General features: G+C 37.8%; 1 protein-coding gene across 2 annotated transcripts in view; it reads right to left on the reverse strand.

Moving 5' to 3' along the window:
* The window catches only part of USP48 (ubiquitin specific peptidase 48), a 98,500-nt gene that overhangs the window by 38,603 nt on the left and 32,202 nt on the right, over positions 1–27,695 (reverse strand). The window contains exons 3-14 of one of the 2 annotated variants that reach the window (XM_075551965.1): positions 27,066–27,222; positions 24,281–24,408; positions 21,324–21,448; positions 20,593–20,701; positions 19,869–20,002; positions 19,223–19,305; positions 14,304–14,483; positions 10,807–10,932; positions 7,525–7,674; positions 3,441–3,638; positions 2,101–2,215; positions 1,143–1,273 (exon numbers count right to left, since the gene is read on the reverse strand). In XM_075551965.1, the coding sequence (XP_075408080.1) occupies positions 1,143–1,273; positions 2,101–2,215; positions 3,441–3,638; positions 7,525–7,674; positions 10,807–10,932; positions 14,304–14,483; positions 19,223–19,305; positions 19,869–20,002; positions 20,593–20,701; positions 21,324–21,448; positions 24,281–24,408; positions 27,066–27,222 (1,636 nt within the window). Of the gene's footprint in view, positions 1–1,142; positions 1,274–2,100; positions 2,216–3,440; positions 3,639–7,524; positions 7,675–10,806; positions 10,936–14,303; positions 14,484–19,222; positions 19,306–19,868; positions 20,003–20,592; positions 20,702–21,323; positions 21,449–24,280; positions 24,409–27,065; positions 27,223–27,695 lie in introns of both variants that reach the window. The other variant, XM_075551955.1, reaches the window with a different exon arrangement.

Raw genomic sequence — 27,695 nt, forward strand, 5'->3', positions numbered from 1 at the left:
CTTTATGTGAGCTCCATTTTATAAAAATGCCCCATAGTAAGCATATCTGGTGAGAAGACTTTTTCTACGACACATACTTTTGTACTGCTTTATATTTTAAGAAAAAAAATTTAATCATTTTATTGGGGGCTCGTACAACCCTTATCACAATCCACACATCCATCGTGTTGAGCACATTATGTACATTTGTTGCCATCATCATTCTCAAAACATTTGCCTTCTACTTGAGCCCTTAATATCGGCTCCTCATTTTTCCCCCTCCCTATGAACCCTTCATAATTCATAAATTATTATTAAGAAAATATTTTAAGCTCAATTTGTTGTTGAGAACAAAAAAACAGCAAAGCATTCAGCAAAATGAGTATTTTATATCCACATATACACACATTTATGCATCTTGGCTGCCAATCTCTGGATTAGAAAATTTAGTGAAATAATTGGTTTCAGGAAATGTGCTAGTTCTCTTCATTAATAAAACTAATCATAATACTAATCTTGACTTTATATCTTAAAATACTATTGAGGCCTTTATTAAATATATCTTTCTTATAAGCATTGGTTATAAAAATTAGTGGTTTACTGAACATAATTTTCTATTTGAAAGTACAGCTTTGGAGATCAAAAGAAATTAGGTAGCATATATAAACAAAAGGCTACCCAAAAACTGCCTCCCGTGACTGACTATGAGAGGTACCTGCTTTTTCACTTGACCAAGGTAACTTTTAAAAGTGCTGCAAAGCATCTAAAATAAAAATAAGGGAAGTCAGAAGGTACTATGCAATTTGCAGCAGACTTTGCTTTTTCAAGAATATTAGCCTGGAATGAAATGACAATTAATTTTGCATGTAATTGGCTGGAGAGAGCCTGATCCCCAAAATGTGCTAAATAATATAGTTATATAGAAACATGCTAAGTTATATATAGTTCCACATGTGATTTGATGAGATCTTGCTAAAATTTCAACAGTTTGAAAATCTGTTCTTTCTCTAAAGACTTTTAAAAGTTTTTGGTATAAAAAAATGTGTCTAAAATTACTATAGGAAAAAAATGAAATTACTATATATAGGGATGAAAATTTAATGCGCAATAACAAATGCTGACTTTCAATCTTAAGCATCTAAATACCAGGTTAGAGTCATTACCTTTAGTCACGGTGTTGCCATTCATTTTCCCGTTACTTTGATCTACGTCACCATCTTGCTCATCTAGTTGCTCGAGAGCTAGTTGGCGCCAACTCCGTAAGGAGGACTTCCCCACCCAAAATGCATCATTGCTGTGAAGCACAGAAATTGTTACACTTGCAGAACAGTTTCTGGCGTCTCCATCCTTTCTTTCCTTGTAAAGGACACACTATAAACATTCAAATCAACTGCTTCTGCATAGATTTCTTTTTAGATCTGCTTCTGTTTATGAGCAATTTTACTCCTTATTCTCAAAGGTTTTGTTTAATGGAACTGAAGGTATTTTGTGTCCATCTTCAATCTTATCCTGACTCTGATGCCTCTTTTAGATTCATACCAATCAGACCAACCAACCAGTTACTTTCTTTCACTTGATTCCATTCACAACTACATGCAGGTGTATCTTTATGCATGCACATACATGTCTATACCCAAACATCTGTGGAATAACCAAAAATAGTAAACTAGATTACTCTGTAGTTTGGAAGATATTTTCTTTAAAATTTAAATGGAACTCAATCTTAATAAATACCATTGGTCGAAGGTACTGCAAGGACTTCTCTGACACACATTTCACTGGGTACCCTTCGGTAACACAAAGAGGAACTCCCCCGGATGCCTTTCAGGATGTTTCTGTAAGGTCTCAGTAATCCCATGCCAGAACAGAAGCTAAGATTGTCCTTTGATTTGGCGAAGCTTCAGCTTCACAGTTTTAAATCTCACTCTGATGGACAGGACACAATCTCAAAGGCTGTCTGACTTAGCTTTGTTTTTGCTGCAGTGGCAATCAGTGTAATTTCACTTCTGATCTGGTACTACAAAACCTACCATTCCTTTTCCCTTGTTCCCAGAAATCAGTGACTTGGTTTTTGACTTTTTTTAAGTGTTCATCATAAACAGGACAAATCATGAAACATACCCCTTTACAGTTGCTTTTAGCAGATTATTAACAGTTTTGTAATCTTCATTGAGTTGGTTCTTGAGACGTAACACACGACAACGTTCCACTACACATTCCTTACACAGGGCTTTCACTGGAGTCATGAAGAAGAAAGTAATTTATTCACACATTGACTACCTTTTAGGAAAAAAATGCTTGCTGCACTATAATTAAACTTTAAACCAGTAATACAAAATGTTACAGCACAGAAAATTGTATATACCACCAAATTGTTTTGGTGATAATAGTTATCAAGACAGCAGTAAACTGTTACAATATGCTAAATCGTCCATACCACAGAATATTATCAAATTGCAGAGTGTAGACACAAATTTTACAAAACTGAAACCAAGCAGGCGAGAAGGAAGGGTCTCATGGTATATATGACAACCAAATATGTAATGGCAATTATTTGGCAAATTCTTGTGGTTATTGAATATAACACTTCAAAGCAAAGAACATTAAAGGAAAAGAAAACATCAAGGGTCTGATTTTAAAACACGAGTTCTAAGCATCATAAAATGTGATTATCTAAAGATCTTCCAATTTGAAGGTTACTTGTTCTGAACCAGAAAGAGATATTTAGCACACAAAAGTTCAAACGTATACAGGGAAGGCCTGCAGCATGTAGTTAAGTGGCACTTTTTATGTAATAAGTTGTGCACAATCAAAAAGAAAAATTTCTTAATATAAGAAAGACGAGAAGGTGGTGGTTATGCAGTTTTGTTTCGCTTCATCTGTGGAGTGGGATAGGGTTGTTTCCAGATGCTCATTAAGATACAATACACATTTTCAAGGTAGGCAGGAAGCCAGAATCAAATAGACAGGGATGTAAACTACATGCTTATGTAGAAAACTCTATGATGTCAAGCAGCTCCCGTGCACGAAGCTAAGTAGCAATCTACACATCTCATACTATTATCCATCGCCATGACATGGAGACAAATGACTTGTAAACAACCAGATCAGAGTTCAAGTTTCAATTCTCACTTTAAGTCACAGAGATGCAAACCTATTACTTTGAAGAGTCAAGATAACATATACTCCTCTTAAAAGTGTTCCCGTTCGACTACTTTTCTGAGAGAAAAAAAAAGGCCTTTAATGTTCACTATCAGGATTAAAAAAAATAACATTATTAAATATACATGTATGATATTGCTTAACTTCTCATTTACTGGGCCAGTCCTTTTTGCAAAGAGTAATAAACATTTAGGTTAGTATAAGAGCCTAATAATCATAAAGCCCTGTTCATTAAAGCTCACATTAGAAGGACTTACTGCATTATTCTTTTTTAAACTAAGAAAATATCCTCAAGTTACCAGTCAGTCTTGGACCGCCTCCGTATCGACTGTAGAAAATGTCAGCTGCATACTCAGATATTCTCTTCATGATGGAGATTTTGTCCGGATGTAACTTGTCATGGGAGCACAAGCAAGCATGATTATCAATAGGCTTGGTAGGTGTCGATTCATCCAACCACTTCTGCAGCCACTCAAGAGAGACAAACTCATAGGGCTCTGGAGAAGAAAGCAACAGGAAAAGCCTATGTATTCTTACTGACTTCCCAACCAAGTGATACTCTCATTTTCCTCAAAAGGTGATGCAAACTCTTACAGAGTTACAGAATCAGAAGGAATCATTGTGCTGGGAAGATGTGTGATGACTACAACACAAAGCAAGGATGAACTGCTCTTCTGAATTCAACCATCTGCACACGATAAATACAAGACTGCACAGTGCCCTATGAGATTGGCCGGTATTATGAACCACATTCTATAAAGAGGCATTCACAGAGAGAGGTGTCTCGCTTGATAGCACAGCAGAGCTTTGATCACGACACTCAAGTTTGCCAAGTATAAGCCATGCTCCACACTAGCTCACAAACAATACAACCTCAACCACTATCAAGCTTCACCAGTATTATTTTCCTAAGTTTATAATCTATATCTGAAGTTGAGACCTCAACCGGACTTCTCATTTTAAGCTATAAATTAACCTCATCTACTATAATCACACTTCTAAAGCACACTTCAACCACTGAACTTTTCTTCAGCTAAGATGATATATGGATATTAAAAATGGTATTTCAATCCCTGACCCTAATCAGTATTATAATCTTTTCTCATTGCTATTTATTTCAAGACAGGAAGCAATTTTAATCAATTTCCAGGATGAAGCACACTAGAACTGAATTATCAATTTTGAAGTTGTGAAAATTAAAAGACAAACTAAATACCTTAAAATGAACATTAATTCAGGGAAAAGGAGTTCCGGTGTTCCTAAATGCCAAAATTAAAGATAGAGGGACAGCTGTTGATTACTTACAACGATCTCCAGCGAGTCCCAGCATAAAATATAGAAGGAAACATACAGAGGTTGAACTTATGTTTATGGTACATACCAATGAGATCTGAAAGGCCAGATACTTCGACTCAAAGCCCAATTTGATCAATTTAACACTATCCTGAGACTACAGCTTTAGAAAACGAACTCCCAGTTTAGTGTAACACATTTCAATTTTTACAAATAAGAAATTTGGAATTGCAAACTACACATCAGTGGGGACCCTTATGATGAATGGGTTCTAACATGGCTGCAGAAGAAGAGCGAAGAACTGCAAGTTGAGATCAAGAGCTAATCCAAGTTCTGCTACCAAGAAACTGAACTGAACTTGAGCAAGTCACTTAAACTCTCTATGTTTTGGGTCTTTTATTTGCAAAATGAAGGTAATAATACCTGCCTTCTACCTACCTCACGGGGATGTTGCTGAGTGTAAAAGATAAGATATGTGAAGCATTTTGAGCTTTTTGGAAGAAAAGAGATATAGAAAAGTTAATTATACATTCACACAATATATAAAAGTGGAGACCGTAAGATGCAGTACAAGTAACATGATGGTGGCTATTTTATTATATATATAAAATGGCATGGTCATTTATACTCAATATACTTCCAAATTATTTTTTTCATTTATTCAGTTTAAGCTGCCAAGGATAGAGTATACTGGGTATCTTTAAGAAGTGAACATTGTCAAAGAGAGAAAATTAAACTCTTAGTCTACCTAACCTTTTCACAAGTGTTGTTACATAGATTAAAATTTGTACACTCTGAAGGCTATCAGGGGTGAGGGGTGAGGGTGGGAGAGAGACAGGACTGTGGTACACAACAACATCCAAGAATTCACTAGGGGGTTTGAGTGTCTCCTGCAGCGTGGAAGAGATGAAAAGAGAATGGTGTCTGCCATTGCTAACTGGAAAAATAATCTGAAAGAATCCTGACTCTTACTAAGAAGGGACCTCAGGAGTACTATGTGTACAATGCACTGCTGGAATTCAGGGCAACTACACGGCTGCAATTAGTTGGCACTGACTCGATGGCAGTGAGCATAAACCATATAATAGCATGGCTCAAAGATACTTCATTCAAGATAAAATGTTTAATCTCATAATAGAATCCCACAAAAATTTCCAACTGTAGCTTATTGTACTGGTTGTGAATAGTCTAAGAATTCCATGTAAGATAGAAAGATGAGAAAATCATAGGGCTTTACAGCAAGGAGAGGAAGGACAAAGGCAGAGACAGAGCTCCTATTTCTGATTCAATACAATCCACATCAACACTACAAGTTTTCCAGATTCCTATTTTCAATCAAAGCCACTAAAAATGTTACATCCATCTCTACTAGAGTTTCTCTCTGAGAATAATGGTCTAGCAGCACATCTTATAATTAGGAAAGAATTTACAGTTCAGCATCCAAGTAGGTATATTTCTTCTCTAGAGAAAAACTCTTGTCAGTCTTTCAAATATGTTGCCCCTACATTGCTGAGTAGACCTGAGAACTGCTTTCCAAAGACATGTACAATCAGCTACCAAATTGAAGTGAGAACGCGGTACAATTGGAGATATTGATAAACAAGGTCAGAAACTCTTTTGAGTATTTACCAGAAGAAAGCACACTTGAAATTTTCTATCGGAAAGTAATGTCTAGGACTAGCATTGCATTAAAAACATCTGAAATGCTTTGCTTTAAAAAATTCAAGCATATTTTTATTTCAATACAAAGGGCTAAACAGCGCATGTCCCCAGTGAGGCTCACATTTTAAAATAAACGAACCTTCTTTAAATATGTTCAAGCAAAATAAGCTGTAGAAAATGTCTAAAAAAGATTCCAGCTGGCTGAGATTTTACAACATTTTAGGACATCATTGACTTCCTGCTACGAAAGTTTACTGTATACGGAAAAAACTGCCACACTCATAATGTGTAAGAGGATAGTTAACATATAAACATATTCTTAGGAATATAAGCACCGGTGGTTTTTATAAACTGGGAGAAAATGGCCAAGAGAAGCACAGTATTAACTTGACATATAACATCTTTGGATCATGTAATTCTGAAGATTGGTTTGGAACAGCCTTTCATTATAAGCCAGGTTCCTTAGATTTGCTCAGTTACATAACACACTGAGGATAATGTTCAAGAAACACCTTTCTAGGTCCCAGTTCCTTTGAGCAAAGATTGAGCAATTTGCAGCTCACTACCAAATTAATTCCAGAAAAACTAGGTCAATTCAATTCTTTAGGATAGTCTCAACCTTTGGGACAGTGTTAGAGTAAGGTTACAGTGAAAAGGCAAAGTAAAATTAGGATGTCATTTAGAACTTGTAAAAGCTCTTCTTACGGATTTAGCAATTTATATTAACCTTTTGTTTACATATCCAGCAGCAAAGACAAAAATCCCAAGTACAATTATACTTGAGTATTCCTCTCCACAACCCGCCTTGAGGGAACTGATAAGTTGATAAAATGACAAAGATTTGTACAAGTGGATTATCAGCTGTAAAGAAGTTTTGTTTCTGAGGCACTAAGTCAATGTGAGTTAATATCTACAGTAAAATAAGCTGGATTATGTAGGATAATTCTTAGGAAATCAGGAGACAGCAGAAAACTTCCCTACTCTATCAAATACTTCAAATTAAATTTCAAATCAGTCTACTAATAATATAAAAAAATTAGTATCCATAATAAAGACATGACCGTAAGGGCACGAAGAAACGGGCCATTTGTTTTCCAAGTAATCCAGTCAGATTATGATTTAAGAACAAATTGAGAAACGTCTGTGAGGATGTCTATGACAATAATACTACACAGAGGATGACCTAAACTTTCTAATGTACTACTTGCCTCCCACTTTTAAAAAGTGTATCAGAACGAAAGCTATATGAAATTCTGCACGTCAAATTGTTGCTGGTTTCCATTGCACCTTTAGAACGCCTAAGAGCAGACTTTAGTGGGTTGTAAGAAAGGATAGACACAAGTATCTGTTCCCATACAGTTGTGACCATTAAGGAAAAAAAAAAAAGGCACTTAATGGCAACAGTGCTGCCCAGACTATCTTACAGACCAGCTCCAGCAGGTAACCTTTGGTACAGCTCCTTAACCTCTTCATGCTTTGCTTTTCCTTTATCCACACTTTGCTTACGCATCTCAGCCATTTCAATACACCATTCTTCAAATTTGGAATTATCCCGATCTACCAGCTCTTGAAGGAAAGCTATTCAAAACAGAAAGAGAAAAAATAATCTTGGTTTTCACTTTTGTACTATTTTTACAGTTTTATTAGCATGTAACTCACTATCATACAATTCAATAGTACCATCATATTTAAGACTTGAATACTCATCACATTATCTCTGTATATCTACCGATCCTGCATTTCACATGCAGAAAAAAACCCAACCGTAACAGCAATAACAAAGTAAAGCCTCAATCAAAAAGGAAACAGAAAATACTAAAACCTACCGTATACACTCAAATATAAACCGACCCGAGTATAAACCGAGGTCCCTAATTATTACCTGGGAAACCAGAAAAACTGATTGAGTTGAGTATAAGCCTAGGGTAGAAAATGTAGAAGCTACTGGTGAGTTTCAATAATCAAAACAAATGAAAATAAAATTACTAAAAATTGAGACATCAGTGGAGTGATGTATTTAAATATTTATTTTAAATAAAAAACATAAATGAAAGGACAAGTCATTTAACATTAGTAAACCAGCACAGTAAGTGAAAAATAGGTTCAACAGAAACAATAAGGTATCAACAATACCTTAAGAGTACTATTCCCTGAGCTCAATAAGCAACCAAGCTAAAATGTAAAGAGTTAAAATCCTTCAAAACTGGATTCCTCATCATCATCCGTATCCCAAAGCAGAGCTTCAGCTGGTGTGAGGTCATCATAGACGCTGTCCTCACTGAGATCGCCGTCATCACCATCACTGCTGTCATTTTCATACAAAGCGTAGTCTTCACTGTCATCCATGGCATTACTAATACTACATTTCTGGAAGGCACGTCGCACCATGTCTTCTGGAATGTCTGCCCATGCATCTCAAACCCCCTTTTGCTATTAACTCTCTGTCAAGCTTCATGAGATTTCCTCCTTTTGTTAGTCGGGCTTGACCAGATGACATCCATTCATGCCACATCCTTCGCACACGGTCTTTAAAAGGCTTATTCAAAGATACATCCAGAGGCTGCAGTACAGATGTAAGCCCACCTGGAATAATGGCTAAAGTAACTGTACTAGATTTTGTCAATTTTTTTTATGTCATCTGATAGATGGTCTCTGAACATGTCCCAAACAAGTAACGATGGCTTTTTCTTTAAGGCTGCTCCTGGTCGTCGGTTCCAAATTTCTTCCAGCCATTTTTTTGTTCTGTCTTCATCCATCCAGCCTTTAACATGTGCACTCACAGTAATTCTTGGTGGGAAATTGATCTTTTTAGGCAAGGTCTTTCTTTTAAAAATGACAGGACGCAGCTTAGTTCCATTAGCCAAACATGATAGAACTGTAAAGTGGTTTTTTTTTTTTCCATTTCCTGTGGTTTTGAGAAAAATGTTTTTTTCTCCTATACTTGCCACAGTTCTGTTGCTTGGAAGATCAAAAGTCATGGCAGTTTCATCCATATTCCCAATATCTGCCAGGTCATAATTATAAATCCTTCTTTGTTTTATAATAAATGACTGGAATGACATAATTTTTTTCCTCAAGGTCTCGTGGCAATTTCTGGGAAATCTTTGTTCTTTGTCTCAAACATAGTAGGTCAAACCTATTCATTGAAGCGGGTACACCATCCTGCTGATGCAGCAAATTTTACAATGCCTCATGCTTTATACTTGTCATCCTTAGCCATGTGTAGAGCATGTATGCGGATTACCATGTGTTATGCAGTAACCATTTTGACACTCCAGAACCCATTTATGCAATTCACTCTCTAGAGTCCCATAAAAAGACATTAAATCACAAGATTTTTTAGCTTTTGTTATCTGTTCCAAGTCAGCCTTCATTTTCCGCCACTCCCTCACTTGCTTTTCATCAACACAGAATCCCCTATTTGCAATACTGTTATTGCTCTCTTCTACTTTTGATACAACCTTCATTTTGAAACCAGCCTCATATGACTGGCGTTTTTGTTTTGGTTCAAGAGTACCCATTTATAATAGGATAAAAAAACAAGACTTTGAAAAAGAACTTTCATGGTAATGCCCCCAACCCCACGTGTTAGCCAGAAAAGGGGGGTGGGGGCGTCCGTGGGGCGGGGGATGCAGCACATTTTTTGGTATTGAAAAACTCGGCTTATACACGAGAATATATGGTAGGTACCTCGGCTTATATTCAAGTATATATAGTAATTGTTGGAATAATCTAGGGTTTTTTAAAATTGTATTTTATTTATTTATTTATTTTAAATCGTTTTGTTGGGGGCTCATACAACTCGTTACAATCCATACACCCATCATGCCACACACATTTGTAAATTTGTTGCCATCATCTTTTCACAACACTTTCTTTCTACTTGGGCCCTTGGTATCAGCTTTTCATTTTCTCCTCCCTCCCTCATGAACCCTTGATAACTTATAATTGTTTTTTTCATGTCTTACACTGACTGATATTTCCCTTCCCCCACTTTCTGTTGTCCATCCCCTTAGGAAGGGGTTATATGATATAGATCATTGTGATCAGTTACCCCTTTCTCCCACCACCTTCTCCTTTCCCTCCTGGTATTGCTACTCTCAATATTGGTCCTGAGGGGAAGAACCTTGGTTTTCAAAGAAACTATGCTAATCTCTCTAAATTATATCCAATGTTGCCTAATACTTTGCTAGACAATTCCCGCTGTAGCCTTCCCTTCTCCTAAGAGACGTCTAACCTGATGGCTGAAAACATCCAGTGTAACAATACTAGGTGATGAATCTAAATTGCATTCCACAACTTCAAGGGCCACCCAGACTCACCAAATGGTTGGAAAATACCACTCCAAAATTGAACTGAGCACAGAACCGGGTTGAGTGAAATTATGCCTCTCAGCTTGACGTCAGTAACTATTCGTGTAGTCTTTGTACTGTATATCCATCCCCAAACCCCAGTCTATTCATAAGTAAGTGGCACAAATGCATGTAAGCATTCTCTAAATAAAAATAAATTGATCTTTAGATGTATGTCTTACTGCTATGGGTCTTATTATTATTATTTTTAAAACAATAAGGCCAATTTATGATTAATATCTACTTTTACCAGTGATGACTACATGAAGTCAACTTATCATCAATAACAGAAAACCGCTCCCTGTTACTGAGTATGTTTTAAATTAAATAACTGGCAGAATTCTGACACTGTGGTTACCTGGTACTTGAACAGGTGCACTTGGCTTCTCCTGAGTTTGAAGTCTATAAACCAACATATACGCATTTCGAGAGCAATGAGTTCCTTTGCCACACTTCGGTTTACGTGTCTGGGACTTAGAAGGCTCTGCTGAGGTAGAAAATTCCAGATGATTAAACCAACAACGCCTATAGTTTGTTCATTCTTTCCTAGGAGATAAGGGCAAAGAGTACAAAACCCACAAAAAACTTTTCTGAATGTGCTCTCAGATACTTTCCAATAACTTCTGAACACTAAAAGACCAGGCAAAGGTGGTAAGCTTTTTAGACTTTTCAAATGTTTTTAAGTCTACTACCACATTTCATTTTTAAGACAGAAACTTTCATGAGGACAAACCTGGAGCAAAGCACTATGAATTAATTTTACAAAATAAATTGGGACAAAAAAATAAATAAATTGGGACAATGTAACTGGCCAAAGAAAATAGCATGGGGTGGGGGGCCTTAATGCGATATTACTTATTTCATTTCTTGAAATAGGTTGTGTAAATATATATAATATGTTTCCTTTTTAAAAAACATCACTCCAGATTCTTATCCCTCAGACCTAAATAGTAGTTTGAGCTGCATGGGGGAAAAAAAAAATAAAAGTTGGGTAAGTAAAATTGAAATGGACTTGGGAGTCTTTAGTGACAAAGTAATTCATGTCAAAGAAAAAGAAAATACCACATCCAGAAGAATGGAATAGAATTCTTTCTAGTGGGCAAGTGGATTAGCCATGAACATAATGAATTTAGTACCAAAAAGAAAACATTATTAAGCATTCAGATCACAAGTATACCGAGACAGTGATCTTCAAACTGGGTGTGAGTATCCCAGGACAATGTTCCAAATGCATAAGGTCATGGACCATTTGGAAGAGGAAATCAGTGACCAGATTGTCAATTCAATATTAACTCTCTAAATTGATATGAAATGAATTTAATTACATGGTGATATCCACCTCTTCTTTCATATTCACCTGTCTTTTTACAAAGGAAAGATCTGGACTACTTGTAAAAGGATCAACAACCAAATGATGTTTAAAAATATCAACTGACAATAGAGTATTAGATATAATTTATGTTCACAGAGTACTATATATTTTTTGGTATATGACTAAGAAAGAATTGACACTGCTATTAATAATTCATTTTTATCTCACCTACAACTATATGTAAACAAATTTCTTCAGTGCTTTCTGTATTAAAAAACAAAAACACAGGAATAGAGCAATGCGAACATTTGATTTACTCTAACATTAATTTACATACATGAATTAACAAAACTAGTCTCATCCATTGTCTTAAAGTATACTCACAGTAAAATTTTCCTTTGTACTTCACATAATAAAATTTATACTTAAAAATATAAAAATTTATAATTCAGAAGTATCACTACATAAGTGGCTAATTATATAGTGGTATTTATCATTTTAAAAAAACATTTAGTTCTGAACGTTCCCCACACAATTTGGAGTTCTGTATTCACAAAAAAACCATAATATAATCCATTAGCTACAATTCTATAAGAATGAAAAAATATGCTACTATAAAACAAGTATATACCACTGAAAAGGATGAAATATTATTTAGCTATTTAATTTTATTTAAACACTTTGGGAAAATGTCAGTTTCAATATTTATAATATGCTAGAAATTACATTATTTTTGGCTACTTAAATTTATAATAAAAACATGTGATGCCATAAAAAATGTGCACGATATAAAATTGTCCAACATTCTGATAGCAAATGCACAAGTGAGAAAATTTGAAGAACACTGTTACACAAAATTAAAATATCAGGAGCTTGTACAAAGAGGGGCTATTAACTTCTCATTGAAACGTATTACAAGTTAGAGCATTTATTCATTATCTCATACAAAGATGGACAATTTAAAGCTACACCTTTATTTTGGACAAGCTACACAAGTAAAAAATACAGGCAAATTTTAAAACTTGATTATCAGAGAGAAAAAGATTATAGAAAGTCTAAAAACAAGTTAATAAGATTGGAAAATATAAAAATTCCTCTAAACTACAGGAAGAGTTACAACACAGAACGTATCCATTATCTTGAGCCAAGTCTGCAGTGTCGCATTCCTCCCTGTGTCAGCTAGAGAAGCAAAGGGGCTCGTGGCTCTGATCTAGTCAGAGCAGTGGGAGGAGACGGCATCTACTGTCATGCCTCTCTTCTCTTCAGACCCAGTCCCCCCCACCTCAAAATGACATGCAGGAGAAGACTGAGGAAAAGGTCAGCTGAGACAGCTCTGACTAGAAGATTTATCCACTCTTTTGAGGGGAATAAAAGGATATTTTGGTCCAGATATTAAAAGTGAGCAATGACAGCTACATTGTAGGATAAAATTTCAGGAAACAGTTTCTCTGGCAGATCTCACTGCTGCAAAACAGCAGGCCGCTCCCACAGATGCCCCGCTGTACTGTACACACACTCCAGGGAAGGGGTGAGACATGTAACAGGCAAGACAAGGCATTGGCCTCAGAGTTGTTTGAATGCTATATTTGTTTGCCAAAAATAAATGTCCTGACCCAGAGAAATGGACTATGAATCCTATTATAGTGAGCCCCCATGATTCATCCTTTTTAGCTTAAAACTCCCCTTACCCCAATTACCCTGGTAACTGAAAGTGACTCGACCTCAAGCTAAATCTTTTGCGCTTTTAAAAATGAGCCCTTCAGAGTTTGTACACTGGTACATATGAGGGCTGGAGGCCCAGGGAATCCAGGGTGGATGATACCTTCAGGACCAAGGGTGTGAGGGCCGATGCTGGGAGAATGTAGGGTGAGTGGGTTGGAAAGGGGGACTGATTACAGGGATCCACATGTGACCTCCTCCCTGGGAGAGTGACGGCAGAGAAGGGGGGGAAGGGAGACTCCAGATAGAGCAAGATATGACAAAATAACGATGTATAAATTACAAAGGGCACATGAGGGAGGGGGGAGCGGGGAGGGAGGGGAAAAAAAAAAAGAGGACCTGATGCAAAGGGCTTAAGTGGAGAGCAAATGCTTTGAGAATGATTGGGGCAGGGAATGTATGGATGTGCTTTATACAACTGATGTATGTATATGTATGGATTGTGGTAAGAGTTGTATGAGTCCCTAATAAAATGTAAAAAAAGAAAAGGGAAAAGAAAGAAAAGAAAATGATTAGGGCAAAGAATGTACAGATGTGCTTTATACAATTGATGTATGTATATGTATGGACTGTGATAAGAGTTGTATGAGCCCCTAATAAAACGTTTAAAACAAAACAAAAATAAAATAAAAACATTAAAAAAAGATAAAGAAAAAAAATGAGCCCTTAATAACAAAAGATCAGCAGACATGTTCTATGTGTTTGAGAAATGCAAAAATTCTTGAAAACAGGTAACAACCTCGGGCCATAACGTTGTATCACAAAGATCTCTGGTTTAAAAGAAGTTATATTTTAAAAGGGCACTCACAACTTAAAGGTTTTACCTAGATCTTCCTCAATCCCTAGTTGCAATTTCTTTCCCTCCATCTTTTCTATGTCTTCGTCATTAAACTTGTACCATTCTCCAGACTGAGGGTCTTTCACATGAGCAATGTAGTGTCCAGAATAAGCACTCACTCCTCTGTGTATGAGGACTGCACTGAGTTCATACACATAGCCCCCACCTGGAAAAGAAAAAACTCTATTTTTAATTTGGAATTAAGATATATCACTCCATAGTTCAATCACATCAAATATTGAATAAACACAAAAAAATATTGAACTGATACCATAATCTGTTTCTAAACATTATTTTCCTTCCCAGTCTCCTTGACACCAGCTCTCTTTTATGTCCCCCACCCACCCATCACTGTACCTACCCCTACCCCCAAAATTCTTATTCTACTTGCTATCCTTACAGATTCATCCATCCTGGGTTTCATATACCAAAGAACAGAAAAACATGTAACACAAATTCAAGATGGTGACCACCCACCCTCCAGAACACATCTGAGATAAACCCCAATATGAACAAAACAAAACAATACAGAAAATGCTGAAAACTAGATCAGGTCCAGCATGCCTCAGCAGGTTTAACCATATTAAGTCGGGTTTATCCCTTTGATATTCTATAGTCATCTCTCCAACGTACTCTACTTAGTGACCACTCTCCTCCCATCCCTCTATTATGAATAGAGGGAGTTTAACAGAGACTCATTTCCTGAGTGGATCCCACAAAAGTATCTTGGGCTCCCACTGCCATCCACAGCCTTCTGCAAATCCTATCTCAACTCGCAGTGGCATTAAAAGACAGGGCAGAACTGCTGTAGGTTTCCAAAGATGTGATTCATAGGGCAACAGACAGCCATTATCTTTCTCCTGCGGTACAGTTGGATTTGAACCACCAGCCTTTTGGTTAGCAGCAAAGTACTTTGACTACAATGTGGACAACCAAAAAAATAAAAACAACAACCCCATGGATGCGTGGATGAGTCAATTATAGAAACCCCACTGGAATAGAATAGTTTCCCCTTAGGGTTTTCAAGACTATAAAATCCCTGTGGGTCAAAAAGTCTCACTGTTGTTCTTCACGGGAGCAGCTGCTGGGCTGGGACTTCTGATCTCACCTTTAGCACTCTGATGTTTAACCCACTTTACCACCACCCAAATCAAGCTCACTGCCAGGAAGTTAATGCCAACTCATCAATCCTATGGGACAGGATAGGACCACCCAGGTGACTCTCTGAGACTGTGTCCAACGTCTCCCTTCACCCACTTTTCTGTTGTCCATCCCCCAGCGAGGAGGTTATATGTAGAACCTTGTAATCAGTTCACCCTTCTACCCCACCAGCCTCCAGGTATCACCACTCTCACCACTGGTCCTGTAGGGGTCATCTGCCCTGGATTCCCTGTCTTTCCAATTCCTATCTGTACCAGTGTACATCTTTTGGTTTAGCCACATTTGTAAGGCAGAACTGGGATCATTATAGTGGGGGGAGAAAGCATTTAAGAACTAGAAGAAAGTTGTATGTTTCATCGTTGCTACCCTGCGCCCTGACTGGCTCACTCCTCCCTGTGACCCTTCTTTAAGCGGGTGTCCAGTTGCCTGCAGATGGGCTTTGGGTCTCTACCTGTACTCACTCTTATTTACTAGGATATGACTTTTTGTTCTTTGATGCCTGATACCTGATCCCTTCGACACATGGCTGGTGTCCTTCTTCCATGTGGGCTTTGTTGCTTCGCAGCTAGATGGCAGCTTGTTTATCTTCAAGCCTTTAAGACCCCAGATGCTATATCTTTTGATAGTTGGGTACTATCAGTTTTCTTCACCATATTTGTTTATGCACCCATTTGTCTTCAGCAATCTTGTCGGGAAGGTATGCATCATAGAACACCAATTTAATAGAACAAAGTGTTCTTGCACTGAGTAAGTACTTGTCTGCTGCCTTAATACTACACCTATAAATATATGCACATAGATCTATTTCCCCACCATCCTATATAAATACATTTACATGTGTACATGCCTGTATTTAGACCTCTAAATACCCTTTGCCTCTTAGTTCCTCTACTTCCTTTTACTTTCCTCTTGTCCCACTATCATGGTATAAGAGAAAAGAAAAATGAAAAAAAAAAGGGGGGGGGAGGGGGGCACAGAGAAAAAGCTACTGTATACAAACACTCTAGGAGTGAGGTCCAGGTAGTATGGCAGGGGCCAGACCAAGTCCAGGGGTACATATGGTAGCCAACTAAAAAGGAGAGGGAGAGGAGAGAGGGAGAGAGAGAGGGAGAGAGAGAGAGAGAGAGAGAGAGAGAGATTGATTGATTGATTGATTGGTGGTGGAAACTGACCCGGCCAAGCAAAGAGTACTGTTTGTGTCTCCACAGGGAAAGAGGGACCAGACTTAAATCCGGTGTTGCAGGATGCGAATGCATCAAAGGACTTTATCAACCAAAAGAAAAGACAACACACAGATTGGAAGAAAAATTATAAAATTATGTGCCAGATAAGGAGCTCATATCCAAAATATTATCGACAACTTCTACCACTTAACAAAAGAAAAAAAAAGATAAACAACTGGAACAGATGATATTCAAATGGAAAACAAGCCCACAACAAAATGCTCATCATCTTTAGACACAAACTGACCCATGGCAACCCTCTAGGGTAGGGTCAACCTACCCACTGTAGGTTTTCAAGACTGTATGGGAAATGAAAAAATCTGAAAAATGTTTTTTAAAAAATCTGAACATTAAGTGTAGACTAAGTGGAACCATCCTCCATTGCTAATAGGCATGTAAAATGATGCTGCCATTGTGGGAAAGTTTTGCAGTTCTTCAAAATAACTGAATTATCAAATGATCCAGGCAACCCAATCCTAGGTATGTATACACCCCCCGCCAAAAAAAAAGTGAGGACAGGAAGAAAATAGAAACGTGTACATCAATCAATATTCATGAAGGCACTTTTCTTATCAGCTGAAAGATGGGGGAAAAAATCAAAATGTCATCAACAGGTGACTAGACAAGCAGACAAACAATGTAATATCGCACAGCCAAGAAGAGAAATGATGTTCTTATGCATGGTACAATAGGGATGAATCTTGACTATACGTATGCTAAGTGAACTGTATAATGAATCGCCAAAAAAGGACAGCACGTGTCCACATGAGCAAAAACAAGGTGCCATCTGCTACCGGAGATGAGAAGGAGGTATGAAAGAGAAAAGTTTGTGCTTGGGGAAGGAACACCCCAAGTTTATGTCCATAGTGGTGAGAAAGAGTAGGAATAACGGAGGCAAAACGTGAATGATGTAATCAACGCCACTGAATTGTAAACTGGTGACATGCTGGCGTGCGCACTTTTAACACATTCTTCACGTGAATAGCTATAATTTCTATATTTTCATTATTTCACAAAATCAACCTAACAGGAAAGTACAACAGTCCTTTAGGTCAGGGAAAGAAAACCAAAGAATAAGAAGACATTCATCTCCTCTAGCAAGAATCCTGCAATATGGTAAAATGAAACCTACCAAAAGATAAACGGGGTCATTAATTCTTGGTGGAGATAATGATACAGAATCCTAGGACATCTCAGTGGACAGACATAAACAAGGACAGACAGCATAAACTTTGGATCATGCCACCCAATGCTTGATAAAATTTTAGAGAAGGAATAAATAACACGACTTTCAGAGCCCCAGTTTTCTTGAGGACACGTAGCTCTTAAGACTAAGGTGACAAGTGAGGGAATAATAAATACCCTTTTCATTTTTTAGTCTTTTATACCCTTAACTATATAGCTATTGATGAGCTAATCTTTGTTACATGCTTACGCACTGAAAAGGAAACCAGTATTTCAGCACACCTAAAAGGCTGGGTTCCCACAGGTGTCACCAGAAAATTAGCAATGGACTGCGATTCTGTAATTACAGCAGCCGCTGTGTTGCTCCGGAGATGCAGGGGAGCACTCTGCACTGGGCGACATAAACTAACTGCCTTTAACATTTTTGCACTGTTTCCGGAAAAACTTGTTTATTAAATAAAGAAATCTCCAGAGTTGGTTTTACAACAAAAACATTTTTCTTAAGTCCCAACTTATGTGTATCAGTATAGAAGGGGGGTTCAAAATTCATTAAAATTCCACTATCTTTTCATTCCATTTTCTGCAAACTTTCTGAAACCCCTTTAGACCTGCACAGTTAAATCCACACTGATTCACTCTTTGACCCTGCAGAGCTGTCATCATTGTCTCATCACAATCACGCATCAAACCATGTGGTTCTAGCTGCACTCAACACTGTGTTTTTGTCTCTGTCGGGTTTTAATAGTCTGGTGCCTCAGGTTCTATATTGGGGAAATTTGTACTTATGAATCTATGTCAATAACTGCTTTGAGAAGCTAGTGGTAATTAATGGAAAAATTCAAGAAAAATCTTAAAAGGTTTCTACTCCATTTACTACAAGTGTCTTCACAGATAATGTTGTAATTCAATGTAGAAAGAATTTAAAATAGAAATTCATTGTTAGTATGCATATAATCTAAGAAATTTCATTTAACAAAAATTAATAAGTTATATATTCAACAATTCCTACGCAGTTTGTGTCATGACAGTGCAATAGCAACAATTTAATAACAGTAATCCCACTTAATCCGTCTCCCATTTCCATTTATCCTTCTCTCTTACACCTTTCCTGTTTCCTATCTAATCAATTTAGAATATCACCTATTATCCAAGAATTAAAAATTATAAACATTACTAAGGATTCTAATGGTCTGGTACAGGCGCTCCTCAGGGGAGGGAGAGACACCAGGACATACTACAATGGGGTACACATCAACTCTAGTGACAGTATTAACCAACAGATCAACAGTTATAGTCGCTATGCATTATAATTCCCATTGCTCAGCAAATACATTACCTTTATGTTCTACATAAGGCTCCATATCCAAAATTTCCGAGAAACCAATGTAAGTATTCAGCTTTTTCTTATGTCCAGTTTGCCTACCCAAGAGGAAATTTTATTATATTTACACTTTAAAAAACCATAAAATGCACGAGCTTATCAGCTGTTTTAATCAATTTAACAGTAAAGCAAGGTAGATTTTTCACTTAGTAACCATGCGCAAAACACCATAAAACTAATATGGTTGGGAAAAATAACAAGTTAAAAGGTATGAATTAAAAAGTGGTGATTCTAAATACAATGCTTATTTCCAGAAATTTTCATTTAATATCACACACACACACACACACACACACACACACACACACACACACACCAGAAATTCCTGCTTTATAGAAGGTATGTACATTGGATAGACTTTATAAAGCAATAATATGTTCTCACGGGAGCATTATTTGTAATAAGTAGAAATTTTACTTAAATATACAGTAAAGAGTGTCTAAAGATTAATTCCATTTCTACCTAAATAGTTGCTTTATCTTTGCTGTTTATAATAATTTCTTCAAACAAAAATATTAAGGACTTATTTTTTAAAGTCTCAATGACAGACCCCTGGCTTAGGAATGGTGTGCTCCCAGCCACCGCATGTGCCCAGATCTACCTGTCAAAAACAAAGCGCATCAGCTGCAAGTTCAGAGTGCAAGGAAGGCTCAGCAGTCGTATCTTTCTTGTTGCATTCTGTTTGCTCTGACAGTTTTCACAGAAGTATCGATTGTCTCCTTCTAATTTTTCTTCCTGGTGAGGAATAAAGCATGTTAGTTCTAAAATAAAAGAAGATGGGAAGATTTAAAATCTCTGATTTAAAAAATTTCATTTCATTTAACAATTTCATTCAAGTCATTTAAAACTCAAGGTGTTAAAAACAATGGACACAGAGTGAGGAGGCACTACTTAACAGTGACACCACTATTAGCTGACCTGCCCCTTCCTCAACTGAAGAAGAACCACATTGATGAAGAAAAAGTTTGCATTTCACATAAACCAGCTCTCACTAAATGAAAAGGCAAACTACTCCTATAACTGAACTTTGATTTCCTTAAATACTCCACTATCCCAACATAAATTTCACACATATACAAATCTGAATATAAAATAATTTGAAGTGGCCAAAAATTATTTTAATATGCAACCTGCTTCTTTCAAATTAATGCAATATTTTTCTTCTAGGTCATTACATATAAGGATTTTCAAAGCCATTATGTAAACGAGAAACGCATCTTATGCTAAAAAAGCTGGAATAATTGATCCACCCATTAAATGAAAATATCAGTCAGGACAGTACTTAACTGTTAATGAGCAAAACATATACACTAAAACTTTAGTACCTTCAAAAATTCCGAGATACAATCTGTTAACTGCTTGTGGCCTTGGATATTTAATTCCAGTTCATAAAACTTAGATAAAAGTTTAGATTCTCTGCCACACTGGTTGCAACTATGATTTAAAAAAGAAGTGGTAAAATTCAGATTAGAAAAGGAGAGTGTCAATAGACCTTAAAAACAACAAAGGGGGTAGGGGAGGAAGAAGAGCTAGTACAAAGGGCTTATATACAAAGTAAACGTTTAGAAAATAATGAAGCGAAACATCTGTACAAATATGCTTAATACAATTGATGTATGGATTGTTAAAAGAGCTGTAAGAGAACCCCAATAAATACTTTTAATAATATTTTTAAAAACATGAAAGGAAGCATCAGTAACCTTAATTTCTCCACATTTATACTATGTAGACTAAAAATAAGCAAAATACAAGTTGGTGAGACCAAACATGTATTTCATGATTAAGAAATGAATTTCATTTTTAAGTTATTTTACATTCATTCTTTGTATTGTATGATACTAACTGGCTTCCGTTTTATTCTTTCAGGTCACATGACCCTGTCATATAATAAATAGCAAGCGCTCAACCAGATAGTTCCAAACACCTAAGTGAGATCATCAGCAATTATCAACTCAATTGTTTACAGGTTCCCATAGAAACTTACTACTATAAAGATTTCCTGTCCCAGGACAACCCACTAGGGCTCTACCTTACACTAAAAGGCTGACATACTTACACTGTTACATAAGCATACTCTCCACAGAACTGCTGTTGAACAATGTTCCGCACATCCGGATTCTTTTGTTTAGACAAAGTGTCTTCCAATAGAGACATAAAGAGCTTTGAAAATTCTTGAGCATCCTACAATAAAAGTTTGGACTAATTTTAAAAAGCTGTATTTGCTCCTTTCAACTTAACAAATAGGAATAAATTAAAAATTCCAAAAAACACCTGTATGTTGAACTTAGTATTAACAATCAGCTATGACAGACTTCGGCTGTGTTGAACCATTAGTGACTACCAATGAACTTTCAAGAACCAGACACCAAGTATAATTACACAAAAGTGTAATGTTGGTTTATTGTTGTTCGGTACTGGCAAATAGCATTCTTTTGTCGCAGGGTAGTACTGCACCACAGGGTTTTCTAGGCAATACTCTTGCAAAGAAGTTGGATGGGTTTAGACTGAACTTTTCAGTTAGTAGCCAGATGCTTAACAAATGTACAACTGACCCTCTCCTTTACCAAGCACCACTGTTCAGCTTTCACATGCAGAGGAGGCGATGGAAGATACCTTAGTCCTCAAAGTGGTATCTTTGCACTTCAGTGTTTAAAAGAGGTCATACACATCCAATGTGCCCAATATAATACTTTGATTTCTTCACTGCTGGCATTAACAGCGTTTAACATGGACCCAAGTAAAATGAAATCCTTGATCTCATCAGTCTGTTCTCATTAAGGTTTTCATTGGCGTATTCCTCAGAAGTAGTCTGCCTGTTTCTTCTAAGTCTGTTCTTAGTCTGGAAGATTCACTGGAACATGTTTATCAGGTTACTCTACTGTTATTGACTCGTGTGGCACAGCTTCCAGTGTCACAAGCAAAAGGCTTGTGATCACTGTAGGACAAACTGACAAGTGGGTAGGTATGGTAGTTATATAATCTCCAATTTGAGAGAATTAAGAGTGGAGGGGGTGGAGTCTAGCCTGTCAATCAGGTGATAGCCAATGAGGCTTCTGTGTGGGCATGGCATTCTACTGAGGATTTGGGGAGCTCTGGTTAGGTGGGAGACTCTCTCCTTTCTCCTGGTCTCCCTCTCTTTTGCCCCTCCTGCCAGCCCATGACCCCTACCAGCCCGGAGATATTTACACCACTGGATCCACAAGACTTCCCATCCATTGGCCTGTGATCTTCCTGCATTCAGCATCATTACATGTGTTTCATGAGTCTGAAGAGGACTTTACAGATTGTATCGGACAATTGGACTAATATCTGACTTACGGACTTGATCTGGACTGGGCTGGGATGTTTTCTCAATATTCAACTGCTCTTGTATATAAAGCTCTCTTATACACATGAGTGTCTATAAATTTGTTTCTCTAGCCAACCCAGACTAGCACAGTAGGGATCTTGTATATAGGGTCAGCAAAAAAGAAAAAACCCACAACAGGGTGGGCTGGTTGGCACAGGGTGGGTTGGTCTCCAGCAATGGGTTCAACCATAACAATAATTGTGAAGCTGGTGGAGAACCAAGGAATAGTTCATTCTGTTGTAGAGTCTCTCGGAGTTGAAGACTGGACAGCACCTAACACCAGTGACATATTGAGATTGTGGAGGGACATGGAAGAAGCACACCAGCTTGTGTGATCACGAGGTGTCAAAGGGATTAGGTACCAGGCATCAAAGAACAAAAAAATCATAGCATTGTGAATGAGGGGGAGTGCAGATTGGGGACCCAAAGCCCATCTGTAGGCAGCTGGACATCCCCTACCCCAATTCTACCTTACAAATCCCATTAGACCAGAGGATGTACACTAATACAAATAGGAACTTCTAGGGAATCCAGGACAGATGATCCCTTCAGGACTAGTGGTGAGAATGGCAACACCCAGAGGGTGAAGGAAAGGTGGGGTAGAAAGGGGGAACCAATTACAAGGATCTACATATAACCTCCTCCCTGAGTGATGGACAACAAAAGTGTGTGAAGGGAGATGTCGGACAGTGTAAGATATGACAAAATAATAATAATTTATAAATTATCAAGGGTTCATGAGGGAGGAGGAACGGGGAGGGAGGGGGAAAATGAGGAGCTGATATCAAGGGCTCTAAGTAGAAAGCAAATGTTTTGAGAATGATGAGGGCAACAAATGTGCTTTGACACATGGATGGATATATGTATTGTGATGAGTTGTATAAGCCCCCAATTAAATGATTTAAAAAAAGAGATTATGGGGGGAGGGCGAGGACAAAGGGGAGCTGAAATCAAGGAGCTCAAGAAGAAAGTTTTGAAAACGATTGTGGTAGCAGTTGTATGATACTGCTTGATATAATTGAATGGTGGAATGTTATGCTATCTGCAAGAGCTCCCAATAAAAAGTTTTTAAAAAGACAGAGGGATTGTGTTTAGGGGCTTATGAGAGATCTCGTCAGCTAGATACCAAATTTCCAAGAACCAAAAGTTGTAGGGTGAAGGAGCTTCTTCCATAACCAACAGAGAGCCTTCCCCTAGAGTTGGCGCTCTGAAACTGAGCTGTAACTAAATTTCTCTCACAGTGAAAGCCACTCCTCTGTGGTATTTCTGTTACAGCAGCACTAGATAACTAAGACTATGAGTAACTTGAGTCAGTCACCAAAAGACAACATTGCATGATCACACTTAAGTGAAATATCTTGGATTAGCACGTGTGTACAGAGTAACATTTTTTAAGTGGCCACCAGGGTTGAGAAGGGGAAAGAGGAACTCACTGCTTAGGAGAAACTGAGTGTCTATTAAGGGTGATGAGGAAATAAGAAACAAGTGATAGTGATGGTATTCAGCTGTTAGTGTCATTCAACTGTACATGAGCGGAATGTAAGATGGCCAACATTGTGCTACATATTTACCACCATTTAAAATAAAGTGTTTCATTTCAGTTCATTTAATAAGTATTATAAACATCTGGGTACCTTTTAATATTAACAAGGGAAAAGTCTTACCTGCTGTTGCCCTGTGTCCAATCCCAAGGCCTTGACAAACCCTGATGGGTCAATGTATCGCCTGTTACTGTTTTGCAACAAGGCAAACAAGTACTGGAGATGCTCACAAATGGTCTGGGGCTCATAATCTATCAGAAAAATGTGTTTAAAAGCTGTAAAATGCCATTTCTTCACATGAGGACCTAATTAAACATTCATATATCCAAACTATGTTAATAATTTATTATAGCTTTAAAACTCTGAAAGGAACAAATTCCCAATTATCTGTCTTAGAAATGATGTCTACATAAATGGTTCCTGAAGGCAAGAGGCCGGACTTTCACCAGATCCACAAAAGCAGACCCTTCCTTCCTCACAGTCACAATGGCGATCTGACTACAGTTTCTAGCTTCCAATCACATACTCACTCATACTTTAATGTAACCTCTTTAATGGACACTTCCCACATACAGAGCAAGTGACAAATCTCAAGCACAGCAACTCACCTGCATAAAGAACACAATGAAGTGCGGTAATTTTAGAGTTGCGGGTTTTAGCTGCGAGAGCATATAAATCACAAGATCTCACCACTGGGACCTAAAAGGCCCAATTCGTTTGGCTTCCTAGGCCAATTATCAACGTATGGCCTCTCAGTTCCTAATTTATGCTCCATGATAATGAAGATGAATTCAAAATAGTTTCCCTGTCAGCTGCTCTAAAGTTGAGTCTTGTTAGACGAATACACTGGAGAGGCACTGGCAGAGGGGTTTTCTCTAGCAGGTTCAATTGTGCCTCTCACCAGCCCAAGGCTGCAGTTTTCTGCAGAACACCATGCCCAGAGATTCCTCAGCTCGTCTGCTGTAGCTCCACAGTGCAAAACCTAAGGTGAGGCTCCCTTGGTCGTGGCCTCCCGAGAACCCTTCAGATGACTTTGTAGAGGTCCTAGAGTCCTGCAGACAGCTTCCATCAAGTTCCACTAACAAGGTATCTATTTTGGTGCCTTTTTAGTCAGTGTTCTTTCTACCAGGGTTAAATCGCAGGCCTAGCAGTGGACCTGTGGGTCTGTCCCTGCAGTGCTTTCTTCCACTCTCAGTGTCCAAGGAACTCTTTGTAGCTGATATTCTTTTAATCTCTCTCATTCTAATTCCTCACGACTCTAATTCTTTGTGGATAATTCTATTTTAGCCTTGAGATTACTGTGAAGTTTACGTCTCCTGAGCAGATTCTGAATGGCAAAGCCATGCACAATGGCGCACAATCACCGATTGTGACTTTGAGTAAATCTGCATTTCAAATGTAAAATAAAGATAAAATCTAATTTCTTGGGTTACAAAGGCTTTGCAAGCTGTTAAAAGCTTCTTGGGTAAGTCTATATCTGTTTAAGCTCTCTCATTTTATAGTTCGGAATGTATTATAATTACAAACTTTAAATAACTCATACTCTGCTAGTTTTCCTATCTCTAAGAGAGGGAGCAACTCTGAGCTACAAGTAGAACTCAGTTCCCAAACCCCTGCCCACTACATGTGTCATCATGATCAGCTTGAGTCTCAGATGTACACAGTCAAATCTGTTTACGAAAAGCAGGTGGAGGGAGGGTGGGAGGGAACTACCAGTAAGGACTCATGTCAGAGAATATAGTGAAATACAAAAATTTACGTATTTAAAGGGGAGAAACATATTGCTTAGATATACATTAAAGCTACAGTATCCAACGGTGGCCAAAGTACCTAATTTTATAAAATAGAAACTGTTATTTTTTAATGTTCTCAATAATTTTACACCAGCAAAACTGCTAAGAATGTAAAGTATCTCAAATCACTCATCTTTACATACCCTGTTATGTTATATACTATACAATTAACTTGGACTTAAATATTCAGAATTACATGGATAAATTTTTGGAGCAACAGTATAAGAATTTTGTGGGGAGGGAGAAAAAATGAAGAGCTGATATTGAGGGCCAAGTAGAAAGCAAATGCTTTGTGAATGATGAGGGCAACAAATGTGGTTGACACAATGGATGTATGTATAGGCATTGTGATAAGAATTGTATGAGCCCCCAATAAGATGATTTTTAAAAAAGAATTTTGAAACACTTTTAAAACAAAGATGACTACTGAGTAGGGTGAACATTGAGGTGTGACTCCTGTCTACAAGATGGCAAGATGCTAAAGCCAAAGACAAGAGCCGTCAGTCCAAATCAGGTAGGAAAAAGACCAGATAAGGTTTACAGAGAGGACCAAGAGTCTGAATGTCCACTTTGGAGCTTTCCAGACCTAAATAATCTTAGACACCCACTCTCTTTACTCCCTTCAGCTCTGAGAACGAGAAAATTTTGATGCCATTCTGTAAAAGCAAGAGGTGGCAATCAGCTTCCTTAAAAAAACAAACCCTACAGAGCAGTTCTGCTCTGTCGTACGGGGCACGATGTCAGAAATGTTAGTGGGCTACTTCGGTGTAGTTTTATCATAGTACTCATGAAGTTTCTTCAAGTGAACACATGTAATCTTATATTTAACAGATTTTTATTAATCTCCAGAAATAAATGGATGCTAATAACACTTATTGCCTAGAGAAATCACAGCTGTACATCATATAAAAATAATCCAATAGGCATCCTTCATTTGCATATTAGCCTTTGGTGCATAAATGAAGCCGTATGGGGAGAAGTCATGACAATAATTGTGAAGGCCTTAGCTCTGTACCTGGCACATAGTGAGCACTCCAGAGTCAGTTCGTTCTTCTCTGGGGTGTGTTCACAACAACTGAGCTAGCTTGCAGTGTACCGCGAGGTGGGACACTAACCTTTCTCTTCTTGGATGCCATCGCTCACCAGGTAGTCGTTACAAGTACTTGGACATAAGTACAGTGCTTGCCGCAGCTCCAAGTTGAGAAACCACACTTGAAGAAATGTGTTGACATAACACGTGGCTCCAAGATTAGTCAGGCCCACAAAGGAGTTCTAATAAAAACAGACATTTTCATTATAAAATGATTTGCTTAATTTCTCGGATTAAAAAAATGGGTAAAGCTGTCCTGGTGACACAATGGTCAAACACTCAACTGCTAACCAAAGGTTGCTGGCTGAAATCCATCAACCACTCTGTGAGAGATGAGGCTGTCTATCTCCGTGAAGATTTAAAGCCAGGGAAACTAGATACAGTATAGACTTCCTCTGAGTTGAATTTGACTTAACTGCTAGTGGGTTTGGTTTGGTTTTGATAGGACTAGCTTAGTATATACCTGGGTTGATGCAAACTGTTATTGAAATCCTTGGACCACTGGTTCTCAACCATGGGGCACGACCCCTTTGGGGGTCGAATAACCCTTTCACAGGCGTCACCTAAGACTATCAGAAAACGATGGTCTTAGGAACCGAGAGACTGCTGCTCTGTTCGTCTCCAAGTGGATCCGCCCACATGCAGATATGCCCAT

The sequence above is a fragment of the Tenrec ecaudatus genome, chromosome 1, assembly GCF_050624435.1.
Source record: "Tenrec ecaudatus isolate mTenEca1 chromosome 1, mTenEca1.hap1, whole genome shotgun sequence".
Classification (NCBI taxonomy): domain Eukaryota; kingdom Metazoa; phylum Chordata; class Mammalia; order Afrosoricida; family Tenrecidae; genus Tenrec; species Tenrec ecaudatus.